This window comes from Cervus canadensis, chromosome 8 (genome assembly GCF_019320065.1).
Source record: "Cervus canadensis isolate Bull #8, Minnesota chromosome 8, ASM1932006v1, whole genome shotgun sequence".
In the NCBI taxonomy this organism is placed as follows: Eukaryota; Metazoa; Chordata; class Mammalia; order Artiodactyla; family Cervidae; genus Cervus; species Cervus canadensis.
The window spans coordinates 12,268,218-12,282,134 of NC_057393.1; the positions used below are offsets into that span (position 1 = coordinate 12,268,218).

The 13,917-nt window shown below is 53.5% G+C and overlaps 1 protein-coding gene across 2 annotated transcripts in view; it reads right to left on the reverse strand.

Annotated features, from left to right (window-relative positions):
- Positions 1 to 13,917, reverse strand: part of GRK5 (G protein-coupled receptor kinase 5) — a 226,675-nt gene that overhangs the window by 42,237 nt on the left and 170,521 nt on the right. For both annotated transcript variants that reach the window (XM_043475307.1, XM_043475306.1), the window contains exon 4: positions 11,053 to 11,130. In XM_043475307.1, coding sequence (XP_043331242.1) covers positions 11,053 to 11,130 — 78 coding nt within the window. The remainder of the gene's footprint in view (positions 1 to 11,052; positions 11,131 to 13,917) is intronic.

Consider the following 13,917-nt stretch of genomic DNA (forward strand, 5'->3'; position numbering starts at 1 on the left):
TGTTCTTCTAAAAGCCAGGGCCCACGATGGAGAAGAGAGCCAAAGGCCTGCTCAACCACAGCAGATCCACGCATCTTTGCATCAGGAAATCTACAGCTGAAACTGTGGCCAGGCCCTGGACTGGGTGGCCCCTGAGATCCCTGGAGGCTGGAGCATACTCTAGGCGGTGTTGTCTCTCTCCCTTTGGGGTGCTGGCAGAATGGTCCCTGAGAATGGGCTATAAGGGTCATCTCCCAGCGCACCAGGACTCCTGGAGGCCCAGACCTTCATTCTGAGCATGGCTTAGCAGCAGGGGCCCTCCACAGGGAGCCATGTAGTGCTGGGGGCTGCAGAAATGACCCAGGAGCCCTGCTGCTCTTCAAATCAGCACCCTAGCTCTCTGCTCACTAATAGTTCTTCAATCAAGAGGAAGTGTGAGTGGAGCCCAAGGCAGGGAGCCAGGTTGGGTTCTTAGGAGAGCAGGAAAGGGAAGGGTCAAGAGCATAGACTCTGAAGTCTCGGCTTCCTTCATGCCAGCTGTGTGACCTTGAGCAAGTTACTTAATCTCTCTGTGTCTTCATCTCCTCATCTTTCAAATGGAGATAATAATTCATGGGGTAGATGTGAGGATTAAGTGAGTTATTTAAAGCTCTAAGAATAGTGTTTGGCTCACAGTAAGAGCCGTTCCCAGGAAGTTCCTTTCTCAAGTTCTCTTCTCAATCTTCTTCCACCCTTGAGGCTTTCTGCAGTGCTGTGGTAGGAAGTGGGAAAACCCAGGGTGCATGTCCCACTGGTCCAGCTGTCCTTCCAGCCCAACTGGCCACCAAGTCAGGCCCTGCCCAGGAGGGGTTCAAGCAGAGGTGGATCCTGAGCTGACCACATTCACTGACAACAGGATGGAGATGTTGATCTGGGTGCTTGGGAGACAGACAAGAGTCAAGTGATCTTAGCAGAGATGAAAAGCTGGCTCCAAGGCCCTGGCTTGGAGCTCAAACCCCATGGAAGACATGGCAGGCAGTAGGAAGGGAGGCTTTAGCCAAAGCTGCCCATATTCTGTGGCCTTGGTTGCCCTGGAGACCAAGCTTTGGTTAGATGGTTAGGCTGATTCTGAGCCAACTCCTCAAGGACCCAGACCCCAGGAAGGGAGATTCAAGAGTGAGCCCCACTCCTAGTCTAGTGCCCTTTGCTTTAGGTCATGCTATCTCTTCCAACAACAAGCCGGCATTTGTCAAATGCATCCCAGTTAGGAGGCAGACAGCCCAGCATGTTCCAAAGGTGAACATGCTTAGCCTGGAGGTGCAAGGACACAAATGAAATAACATTGAATCACTCAGTGAAAAAAGTATCCCCTTTCCAGTTTTCCTTGGAGTCCTCCATCATCAGGAAGAAAGTCTCAGCATGATGCTACTCGCCGTCTGGCTAACTTGTCTCTAACACTTGCTACTTTCCCTTCAAAACAAAGAGAAAGCTCAGAGCCTTAGATGAGCAAAATAGCACCCATCTAGGATGTCATGTCAAATTTTCCTGTTATCTTTATGTACAACAAACCAATACCAGCTTTCCAGGTCATTCCAGATAACAAATTTCCTTTTGAAACATTTAAGTTAAAATATGAGTTGATTTAAAGAAAAAGGAGCCCACTTGAGCACCACTGCTATCATCCCCCTACTCAGATGGGGAAACTGAGGCTCCAAGGATGCCCAGCTGGAAAGTGGCAGAACGGGGTTCCATGTGCCCCTGAGGACAAAGGTTGAAGCCTCTGACTGCCCCAGAGGCTGAGGAACTGTCCCCTACCAGGAAGCCAGCCTGCTTGCACTAGCTGGGATCCCATGCTGCTGCTTGGATAGGGTAGGAGGAGGCGCCAGTGAAGTGAGGCTGTGAGCAGGAGGGCCAGAGAAAGAGGAACTTGGAGTAATTATTATTTCCTTTCATTCAAGCTCCTTACTTTATAAAAGGTGGATGTTTTCCGGAGAGCCAAACAAGCACTAGGAATAGATTTCTTTTGTGCAGCAACTCAGGCTGATGGGTAATTTCCCCTTTAACAAGAACAAACTGCCCTGCTTAGCCTATCATTGTTCACAGAGACAAAGAGGCCTGCATCTGTGGGCCCTGCCAGCAGACCTCCTGCAAGAAATGCCCCCCAAGCACTGCCTGCTCCGGGGCTTTCCCGGCCTCCCACAGAGGATGCCAAGCTGGTTCATGTCAGAAGCCTGTCCCAGCCCACCTGCCCACTTCACTGGTCAGAAGAAGCCCATGCAGGCCCCTTGAACAGGACCCTCTGCCAGGTCTGAGCTTCCCCTGGAATCCAGGGATACTTTCTAGCAAAACCATATTGAAACTGGGTGCCACCTGCCTGGCCTTAGTGGCCGGGGTGGAGCCCTGGCACAGTTGTGCCTAATTAAAATGAACTAGAGCAAAATGTTCTATAAGCAGCATTGCCGAAGTAGGATCCTAAGGAGTTCTTTCTAAGCCCTGCCTCTGCTATTCTAAACCAACCTCTCTTCCCTTCTCAAACATCAGGTGCCTGGTCTATAAAGTGGTTACACTAATACCCATCTCGGGGAGTTGCTAGAAAGATCCAAGAGCAGGTGATTGTACTGCTGGACCCAGAGGGCCTAAAGAATAGCGTCATGTCAACCAGGAGCAGGGCTGGAGTGCTAGTGAAGGACCAGACCTGGCCCTGTTCTTCGTAACAGGTTCTGAGAGATTTATGGGCCTAATGTTTCTCCATATACACCCTAATCCTCGAAAAACTGAGGCCTGGGCTTCCCTCGGTGGTAGCCCACCCTCGGTAGCTCGGTGGTAAAGAATCCAACCTGCCAAGGTAGGAGACACGGGTTCAATCCCTGATCTGGGAAGATTCCACATATTGCAGAGCAGCTAAGCCCGTGCACCACAAATTTGAGCCTGTGCTCTAGAGCCTAGAAGCTGCAACTATTGAATTGCAACTACTGAACTATGAAGCCTGCACGCCCTAAAGCCTGCGCTCTACAAGAGCAGTCACCGCAATGAGAAGCCCGCGCACCGTAACTAGAGAGTAGCCCCTGCTCACCGCAACTAGAGAAAAAGCCTGCACGGCCACAAAAACACAGCACAGTCAAAATGAATAAAATTATTAAAAGAAAACAGGCCTTTTTACAAGGACAGGTAAGACAACATGAAAATAAGTCATTTAGAAACAAGTAACAAAAATGAATCGGAATGTCATCAAATGAAATATCTTCATGTTTCAAAGCCACCATCAAGAATGTAAAAAGACAACCCACAGAATGAGAGAAAATGTTTGCAAGTCATCTGATAAAGGACTTGTACCCAGAACATAAAAAGAACTCTCAGGATTCAACATTAATAAGATGAACAACCCAATTTAAAAATGGGCAAAGGATTTGAATAGACTTTTCTCCAAAGATGATACACGAACGGCCGATAAGCACATGAAAAGGTGCTCATTAGTCATGAGGGAAATGCAAATCTAACCACAATGAGATACCACTTCACACCCACTAGAATTATTACAGAAACAAAACAAAATAGAAAATACCAAGTGCTGGAGAGGATGTGGAGAGATTGGCACCTTCATAACCTGCTGGTGGGAATGTCAACTGGTGCAGTCACTTTGAAAACAATCTACTTATTCCTCAACTGGTTAAATATCAAGTTACCATGTGACCCAGCAATTCCACTCCTAAGTATATAGCTAAGAGAAATGATAATACATGTTCATGCAAAAACTTGTGCGTGGATGGTCATAGTAGCATGATTCATAATAGCCCCAAAGTAGAAATGTCCCAAGTGTCTGTCAATTGATGAGGAGATAAATAAAATGGGGCTTATGCATAATGGAATATTATCTATCCAGTCATAAAAAGAAATGAGAAATACTGATACTTGCTACAACATGGATGAATCTTGAAAACATACTAAGTGAAAGAAGTCAGATACAAAAGTCCATATATTACATGAATTTAATTATATGACATATCCAGAATAGGCAAATCCACAGAGACAGGAAGTAGATTGGCAGTTGCCTGGAGTGGGAGGAATGGGAAATAGGAAGTGATGCTAATGGGAATGGGGTTTTTGTTGGGAGAGATAAATGTCCTGAAATCAGATAGTAGTGATAGTTGCACAATTCTGTGACAATTTTAAAAACCACTGACCTCTGTATTTTAAAAGGGTGAATTTTGCGATGTGTGAATTACATCTCCATAAGCTAGTATTTAAATTCTTTTATTTTCATTGTATTTATTTTTATTTTTTTGGCCATGCCGCACAGCATGTGGAATCTAATTCCCCAACCAGGGATCAAACCCTCAACCCCTGCACTGGAAGCACGGAGTCTTAACTGCTGGACTGGCAGGGAAGTCTCCATAAACTCGTATGTTTTAAATGCTGTCTGTAGTGATGAATGCTGTGTAATACTCTTTTCAGAATCACTTACTATTACTTATTATTATAATTAGGAGTATTTCCTGGTCCACCCCTAGCTCAGAGCAACCCTGCCCCCTTAACACCTGCTCCAGGTATCACCTCTGATCTGCAGATGCCTGAAAGGTGAGCTGCCTGGATCTCAACAGAGCCCAACGCACGTCTGATTCAACCAGTTTTGGGCAGCTCCTCTGAGCTGACAAGCCTAAGAATATCTATGGACCACGCCATGCTCATGACTGCCTCACCAGCACTAGAAATAAGCCTGCCAATAGACAACGTTTTCAGCTTGGGGGCTGGGGAGAGACAGTAATGTGTCACATGGGGACCAAGGCATTTAAAGCTCATGTGCTTCCCTCATTTGTCCCTTCCCTTTTGGTGATGGACACACAAAAGCAGCCAGGCCCCCTAGTCTTTACCCAGAAGAGACCCAGTCAGAGTGTGCATGAAATAGAAGTTTTTGGTGTGTGAAGCCCCTGAGATTTGGGGTTTGTTTGTTGTGGCGACTAGCATTAATCATCCTGACTAAGGCATTGCATTTGGAGGAGTCCAGCCTCTGGCCAGCCCTCTGAGGCTGGGGGCCCTCCGGACCCCTTCTTGGCCTCTCACAGCTCCATAGCTGGAGTTCATGTCTAAATGATTTCGTCATTCAACGGCCTGATTTTGAAAAACACAGACCAGGGCGGGGAAAGTCAGAGGAGAGCCACCACCGAGGGAGGGTCCTGTGTGCACCAGCTCCTGGGCTCTGTTCTGGCTGGTATTTATGACCCTCAGGGCGACCCAGTCCACTTGACAAGAGGAGCAGCCTGAGGTTCCAGGAGGTTAAGGAACTTTCCCAAGGCCGCTCAGCTAAAAGAGACCATGCCTGGCTTCCAACCCAGGTCTACCTCGTTCTAAAACTCGCCTCCTCACAGCACTCTGCTGCCTTTGAGTCAGATCTCAATAGCGTTCAGCCCATCCCAAAGCCCACCCCAGGCTGGCGTCCTCTAACCGCCCCCAGAGCAAAACTGGCCACATGTGGGCAACTGACGCAGGACTCTGGGCAGCATCCAACGAGTGGACTTCATCCCTGGGATGGACGCCTTCAAGTCAGGGTTTGGAGAGAGAGAGATTTCGGCTCCAGGAGTGAGTTTTGACTTTGAGCAGGGATGTGCCAGCCAGAGTCCCAGCAAACACCCCCTCTCAGACTCTGGGGGACACGAGCCAGCCCAGTGTCAGCTCCCCAGAAAGAGATCTGAGTGGGCAGAAGGGAGGGGCCCACGGATGGAAGCTTCCTGGGCCCCCTCCTGCCTCTTTGAAACCAACTCACAATGAATGACAGACATGTGTCCAGCGCTGTGTGGGCTGGGGTCAGGGGGTGGGGGGGGTGGGTAGAGGGGACACATAGAACACATGCCATCATCTCTGCCCAGAGAGCTAATAGCCCAGCCACCGTCCTGGGCACCCTGCCTTTCCTGGGGGCACCCGCACCCACTCAGTGACTCAAGGTGGAAAGCAGGGACTCCTCTTGCCCCTCTCCTCACTTCCCACACCTGACATTTCCCAAGGCCCTGGTGTCTCTTTATTTCCACAGCTAGGGCAGCAGCTTCCAGGATAGCCTCCTGCCTTCAGTCCTCCTCCTCCCCTTCCTCCGCTACCTGAGGGGCAGAGAGACCAACCGTGGCATTCAGAGCCCTCGGGGCTCCCCGCTGCCCTTAAGATGGTGCAAACTCCCCACCATGATTTTCCAGGCCCTGCCTCCCAGAAGGTCCCTGTCCCCCGACCTTTTCACTTCTGTAACACTGCACTGACCTCCCTGCCAACACACATCCGCTCCCTCTACGCACGAAGGCCTCTCACCCACGACACTTTTGACATTTCGGGCCCAGATAATTCTTAGCTGGGAGAGGCCGTCCTGTGCATTGCAGGACATTCAGCTGCATCTCTGGCCCATGTGTATTAGATGCTAGGAGCACATTCCCTATTCGTGTCAATCAAAAAGATCTCCAGACTCTGCCAAACGCCCCCAGGTGAGAGCCCCTTCTCTGGACCTTTGCACAGGAAAGGCCCTTCTCCTTTCTTTTCATTTGCACCTGGCTTCCCCATCAGCACGTGAAACTTTGGTTCAGCTGCATCAACTGTCAGAAGCCTTCCTGGCTCGCCCAGGCTAGCCCAGGCCAGCACCCCCCCGCCCTCCTCACTCTCCGGTGCGCCGTCCACCACTGCTCTTGTGACACCGCCTTCGACCCATCTGGTGATGTGCTGTCATCCCCTCTGTAAGGGGGGCTCCTCAGAACCCACCTCTCCGGCTGTGGAAGCCCCGACCCCAGGGACCTGCAGAAGCACAACAGAGCAGCACGTAGGAGCGACGGCTTCTGACCGGAGGCAGAGAGGGCTCTGTGCGATGCAGCAGAGACGCAGAAGGAGAAAGATTAGAGTCGGGGCCGCGCCTTCCAGGTTGGAGGGCTTGCTGGGAACAGCCCGGACAAAGGCAACCAGGTGGGCATGTCAAGGTGAGACTGGGAGGCGGCGGCTGGAGCTCCCAGCGTGGGGGGTCTGGGAGCGAAAGCTGGAGGCCAGGTTGTGAAGACCCCTGGAGGTGTTCTGCAGCCCCAGATGTATTCAGCAGGATGTGAAATTAGGGAAGTGAGGGCAAGTCTGGGAAATGCTTTGGTATCAGTTGAGCTGGTTTCTTTACCTTAGGACTTCTCAAGAGCCTTTAATGTGCTCACACGCTGGGTAAATCTTTATAAGGGAGAGATGCGGCAAAAAGTCATGTCCACAAGTAACTGACCACAGAGGTGTTTTTTCACAGTTCGGTTCAGGCGCTCAGTCGTGACCAACTTCTCTGCGGTCCCATGGACTGCAGCATGCAGAGCCCTTGGGGCCCCCCACTGCCTTTAGGAAGGACAGGCCTCCCTGTCCATCACCAGCTCCCAGAGTCTACTCAAACTCATGTCCATTGAGTCAGTGAGAGTCGTTTTTTTCACAGATCCTCTGAAATGATCACTGTCCCACAGTCTGTTGTTGTTTAGTTGCTGAGTCATGTCCAACTCTGTGACCCCATGGACTCTAGCCCGCCAGGCTCTTCAGCCCATGGGATTCTCCAGACGAGAATCCTGCAGTGGGTTACCATGCCCTCCTCCAGGGGATCTTCCCAACCCAGGGATCAGTCATGTGTCTCCTGCATTGGCAGGAGAATTCTTTACTGCTGAGCCACCAGGAAAGCCTGGTCTACCCTTTGGAAAATGCTGCTTGGAGCCGAGACATGAGTTGCACCTTGAGAAGGAGTGCAAGGTAAAGACTATCAGGGTTTGGGGACAAGGGTCCTCCTGGGGGTCATTTGGAGGCCTCAAAGCTGGGGCTGGGGCTTCAGCCACATGGCTCCTCTCCCCCCCTGCTGGGGCATCTGCAGTCCTGAGAAGGAACACAGGCTCCTGCGAGAGTGGCTGCAGGAAGAACCAGGCAGGCAGTGCAAAATTTATTATAGGAAAACAGTCAACCCCCAGACCACTTGGACCACCTCCCCCAGGCCCCTGGGCCATAACATATGGTGTGGTTTAAATTTCTAAAATTGAGGAGTACTTAAGGAAAAAATGTTGGCAAGCTCTGAGCACTTGTAAAACCATCTGAGCTGAGCGGGGAGGCTGGGCCCCAGCCCTCCAGGAGACGCAGGCACCACGCAGCAGGGGCAGCAAGGTCTGAAGGGGCCCAGACCAGGGTCCACGAGCAGAGGCTTCAGGTCAAGCTGGCCAGTGGGGAGAGAGGGAAGTGACCCCCTGCAGCAGCCCTAGGATGGGCTGAAGGAGGCAGCAAGGCTGGCCAAGGAACTACCTCATCCTCAGGACAGATCCCAGCCAGACCAGCAGGTGTGGGGGTGGGGTGGGGGGTCACTAGGGGTGGAAGGTCACTGGGAGGTGGGGTGGGGGTCACTGGGGGAGTGGGGGGATCACTGGGGGTGGGAGAATCACTGGGGATGGGGTGGGGGGTCACTGGCACATGGGGTGGGGGTCACTAGGGGTGGGGTGGGGGTCTCACTGGGGATGGGTTGGGGGGGTCACTGCGGGGGTGGGGTGTGGGATCAACGGGGGTGTGGGGTGGGGGATTACTAGGGGTGGGAGAATCACTGGGGATGGGGTGGGTGGGGGGGTCACTGGCGCATGGGGTGGGGGTCACTAGGGGTGGGGTGGGAGACTCACTCGGGATGGGTTGGGGGGGGTCACTGCAGGGGTCAACGGGGGTGCGGGGTGGGGGATTACTAGGGGTGGGGTGGGGGAATAGGAGGGTGGTGGGAATAGTGCACCGTAGGGAAAGCCCAAGAGCTCCAGGATCACCCTGATCAGGGTTCAACTCCTGGCCGTGTGACCTGGGGCAGTGACAGCCACGTCCCCCCCCGGCCCCGAGCCTCCTCGTCCTCATCCACAAGATGGAGCCAATAGCATCACATCACATGGTGACAGACAGAGCCTGTACACAGTGGGTCCCCAATACATGTCAGCTGCCATCGCCTGGGGGAAACTCAAGCAGGTGGGCAGCCCGAAAGGGGGCGCGACGCAGAGCTAGACGGATGAAGCTGAGCCACCGTGGACACCACCTTTGCCGAGGGCAGCAAGAGTCTATCAGCTTCACAGCCGCAGCAGGTCAGTCCCTGCTCCGGGCCCCGGCAGCAGCCTATAGACAGGGCTATCTATCCACCACTCATCTCGTGGAGGCTGGAACAGTCACAGAGTGTCTAGCTGGCGTCTGGCTTGCTTCAGGCACTCAGCAGTGAGCTGATCTCACCCCTCTGGCGTATTTACACCCCTCAAGCTTGTTATGCCCGGGGTGCTCACCCTGTGTCAAGTAGTGGCCAGGAGATCAAAAACATCTGCCTGCAGCCTCGTCAACACATCAGCAGCTGTGACTGGGTGGACGCAGACCCTGCTCAGACACTCTCTGTACCAAGAGACACTTCATACAGAGCGCTTGTAAAACTGTCTGAGCTGAGGGGGAGGCTGGGCCCCAGCCCTCCAGGAGATGCAGGCAGCACGCAGCAGAGGCAGCAAGGTCTGGGGGGCTCAGACCGGGGTCCAAGAGCAGAGGCTTCTGGTCAAGGCTGGCTGGTGGGGAGAGAGGGAAGTGACCTCCTGCAGCAGCCCTAGGATCAGATGAAGGAGCCAGCAAGGCCGGCCAAGGAACCACCTCATCCTCAGCACAGATCCCAGCCAGAGCAGCAGATGTGGGGGCAGGGGGGTCACTGGGGGTGGGGTGGGGGTCGCTGGCGAGGTGGGGTGCAGACACTCTCTGTGCTGCCATCTAAGCATCTGGATGCAGTTTGTGTAGGGACCTGGGTCCCCAGGTCTGTTCCTGGCAGCCCTGCAGACAGCGTGCAGTCGGGTGTGCCCAGGGCCACGCCTTGTGCAGAGCGAGCCAGCCCTGTGCAGCGGCTGAAAGAGCTGATGAACATGAATCCTCTTGCTTCTGAAAAGTGCAAAGGCCCTGGGGTGGCCTGCCATTCCATTAAGAGGCGTGTAGGATTACGATGGAAGCAGAAGCAGAGAAACAGCAGAGGGAAGCAACGGGGGTCTGGCTCAGCAGAAGCAGGAGGAAGTCCCACAGGGGACATCCTCTGGGGTGGGGCTGGGCCAGTGGCCGGCAGGCCAGCACAGCTGCGCCAGGCAAGGGCTCAGTGCAGCCCGAGGGGCCCGCATCACATGCATGGGTCCCTGGGACGTGCCTAACATCACCAGGGGCAGCGAGGGTTGAGGTGGGACCAGAACTGCCAAGGGCCCCTGGGGCCCTGCTGAGAACGATGAGGTGGGGCTTACCCTCCTCAAGGGACTTCCATGCCATGTGGATAAAATGTATAAAACTGTGCAGAAACCATCCGTAAGTGCAGGGAGGGGAGAAAGCCTGGTGGTAAACGCGGAAGGAGCTACTGTGGGTTTAACCCCCTTGTGAATGCCTTCACCAGTAGGTGTGGGGGGGGCAGGTGTTCAGCGGAGGAGCTTGTCACCAGAGGAGCTCTGTGTGTGCTGGAATCCTCCTGTTCACAGTCCTACCTCTGTCTCCTGACCGGAAGTCAGGAGTGGCTGCAGCAGCCCTGATTCACCGCCTCCAGCGTCAGGGCCACCACGAATGCGCACAGGCCATGCGGGTGGCCCCACGCCCCAGGGGAGGTCAGGGTGGCCCCTCACCCTTCAGCATACCCCAGAGCACTTCAGAATACTCGGCATTCTGCTCTGTGTTCAGCCAGTGTTACCTCTGCCCATTCAGCTTCAGCCAGGCCCTCCTCCTAAGCATTCCTGGGCCCTTCCATTCTCACCAACCTCTCAGACACACATCTGCCATGCCCTCTCTTCTGGGTACTCTGACCCCTGCCTCAGTTGAGCTTCACCTGTCCTGCCACAAATGCCTGGGCATGGGCAGAGGGCAGCAAGAGTGCCCCTGGAGGGGACTGGGCCCCCAGGAAGCAGGCCTCCCCACTGCAGGCCTGCTCTGGCCTGGACCACCTGCCTTTGGCCCTGCCAGGCTTGGGTACCTCTGAAGAGGATGAGAATTCTGAATCTGGAGACCAATGGCACCCCTGGCTGGGTGCTCCCCTGGCCTGGCACAGACCTGGGGGGCCCATATTCCTGGATTAAGGCCTCCCACTCCTCCTGCTGTGGGGTTTGGGCAGCCTCTTACCTTTGGGGTGAGGTACTTGGTCATAATTTCCTTCCCTTTTTCTCCCAGTTTTTCATCCGGAGTAACTTCATATTCTGCCTAAAACAGAAGAAGGAAAAGAACAATAATAGATTTGCTCACGAGCGTCTTACAATTGTAGAACCTTAGAGGCCCCTGGAGAAGACACCCTGGAGGGCACGTGACCGAACTCCTTCTTCGGCAGGACAGGGAGTGAGGCCCAGAGAAGGGAGGGGCCCTGGTGTCTAGTCCCGCCGGCTCTGCTCCACTGCGGACACGTGCTCAGAGCAGCGGCAGCACACTGGGGTCACTGGGGAGCCAACGCTGGTGCTTGGACCCCGCCCCACACCCACAGAGTCAGACCCTTTGGTGATGGGGTCAGGCATCCAGGCAGCTGGTGGAGAGAACCACAAGCTTAGGAAAATCAAAGGAAGCTGCTGGGAATTAACTAGAGCCAGCAAACTGGAAGGCCCTCAAGAGGCTGCCTGAGGTCACTCAAACCTTACATGCTGCATGACCTTGGACAGTTTCTTCAACCTCCATACAATGCAGATGGAAAAAGCGCCTACGTGTAGGGTGATTGTGCAGGGAAAACAAGACAAATCTGGGCACATAATAAATACTCAATTAACGGCTGCTGTATTTACCACCATCGCAATTACTACACCTTGTAAGAGAAGACGATAATATGCATGCTATAACTTTGACAGCTTTTCAGTTTACAAAGGGAACACACAGAGATTTTTCAGATGCTCTTATATGAACCTTATTTAAGCCCAGGTAGTGATATGATGGTAAAGAACATGCCTGCCGATGCAGGAGACATGGGTTTGATCCCTGGGTCAGGAAGATCCCCTAGAGAAGCGAATGGCAATCCACTCCAGTATTCTTGCCTGGAGAATTCCATGGACAGAGTAGCCTGGTGGGCTACAGTCCAGAGGGTCACAAAGAGTCGGACACAACTAAGCGACTGAGCACACAATGACACGGAAGACAGGGCAGCAATCACACCCCTTCATCCACATACAAAGAGCAGGGGCTTCAGCAGAGTTGCCCAGGGTCAACGGTGGGGAGGCAGCAGGGCTGGGACATGGACCTCCAAGCCCGGACCCCTTTCACAACAACACCAAGAAATTTAGGACCCAGATCGCTGACCATGCCAGTAGGTCCCGGGCTCTAAAGAAAGAAGTGAGGCTTCAAAAGACGGACCACTTTATTTTCCCTGACCCCAAGTGAGGCTCCTTCACAGGCACTTGACCCACTTGCCAAGAGAATAAAAGGCTGACTCGACTTAATGAAAAGCCTGGTGAGCTTGCCTTTCTCATTTCAACAAGGGAACTAATTGCAAATTGTTTGTAACTGGTTCAAAATCTGCCTCTCAAGGATTTGTCAGCCTCCATCCAAAACTACAGCTATTTCCAAAGAGACAGGCAGTGGCATCAGCACAGAGGGGCTGAAACTCCTTTCCCGGCCACCTCACTGTGGGGTTAGACCCCAATACTTACCCCCACCCACACTCCCACCCCTGGGCTGGTTCAAAGCAGACTCTCAACTCAGTGTCTAGAGTCCGGTTTCTCAACAGGCCAGCCAGGAAGACCCTCCCGGGCTGGAGCTGCACCTCTCCGGGGCAGAGGGTTCTAGAACACAACTGCCCACCTATCTTCCAGGGGGGCAGAGAGAAGCTCCCAGTGTCCAGCTGCCCTGGGAGCCCCGCCTGGTGGTCTGGCTCTGTGGGAATTTATCCAGACTGCTTTGCAGGGCCCAGGCCACAGGCAAATGGCCGCCTACCTTTTGGGGGGTAACTCAATCCCATGCAGAACCCTGGATTTGCACCATCCCAAAATACCTCTGCAAAGGTGGCTCTATTTAACCAAACGGAGGCCTGAGGCTCACTAATCAGCCTCAATAGCCAGCTGAAAATATTATTGCTCTGGGTACTAAAACCCACGTTAAAAAAAATAACAACACTTTCAGGTCAGCTGCCTCCCAGCAGAGGCCCGGCTGGGCAGCTGGGCGCCAGGGTTCCACAGGGAGGCAGCCGGGAGCATGCCGGGACAGGCCTCCCCAGCCTGGGATCAAAAGGCCTTTCTTTGAGAGTCCATGTCAGGTCACCACCACTTGAAGAACATTTGTGTTGGGAGGCAGAAAACCAACAGAAGGCTTCCAGCTGGGCTTTCCGCACCGATTAAGTCACCTGGAGTGACAGGCCATGTCTCCACTGTGACCCCCGAGAGGGGCTCATGGGGACCGTCCTGAGAGGCCACCTACAGAGAAAAACACCATGGCGGCTCGGCCAGCCGGGCAGCGCTCAGGGCAATCACATGGACCTGGGGCAGGGGACCACCCGGGAATCCGCTCCCGCGGGAGCACCCTTGCCCAGGTGGTGGGCAAAAGCTGCTGAAATCAGCTGAAGCCAGAAAACATAAGCAGCAAATAAGAAGTTGGGTTGGCCAGTGCTCTGTGACAACCTCAGAGAGGTGGGATGGGGTGGGAGGTGGGAGGGCGGTTCCAGACGGAGGTGACATATGTATGCCTATGGCTGATTCATGCTGAGGGACGGCAGAAACCAACACAACATTGTAGGGCAATTACCCTCCAATTAAAAGTAAATAAATTAAAAGAAGTTGGGTTGGGCCAACAGCCTAGAATTTTACAATTAGAAATGGAAATGGCAGACAGTGACTTCAGTGAACAGAAAGGTAAACGACATGCCAGGATGACCTGTGACATCCATCCATAAGAGTTCCCTCCAACAAGGGGGGGTGGGCTTGTCCCCACCCCACCCCCCCAACAGAGAGGACACACACTGTCCTCCCTACTGTGTTGCCCACTTGAAACCTCCTGCCCAGGGCTCAGCCCTAATGGCCA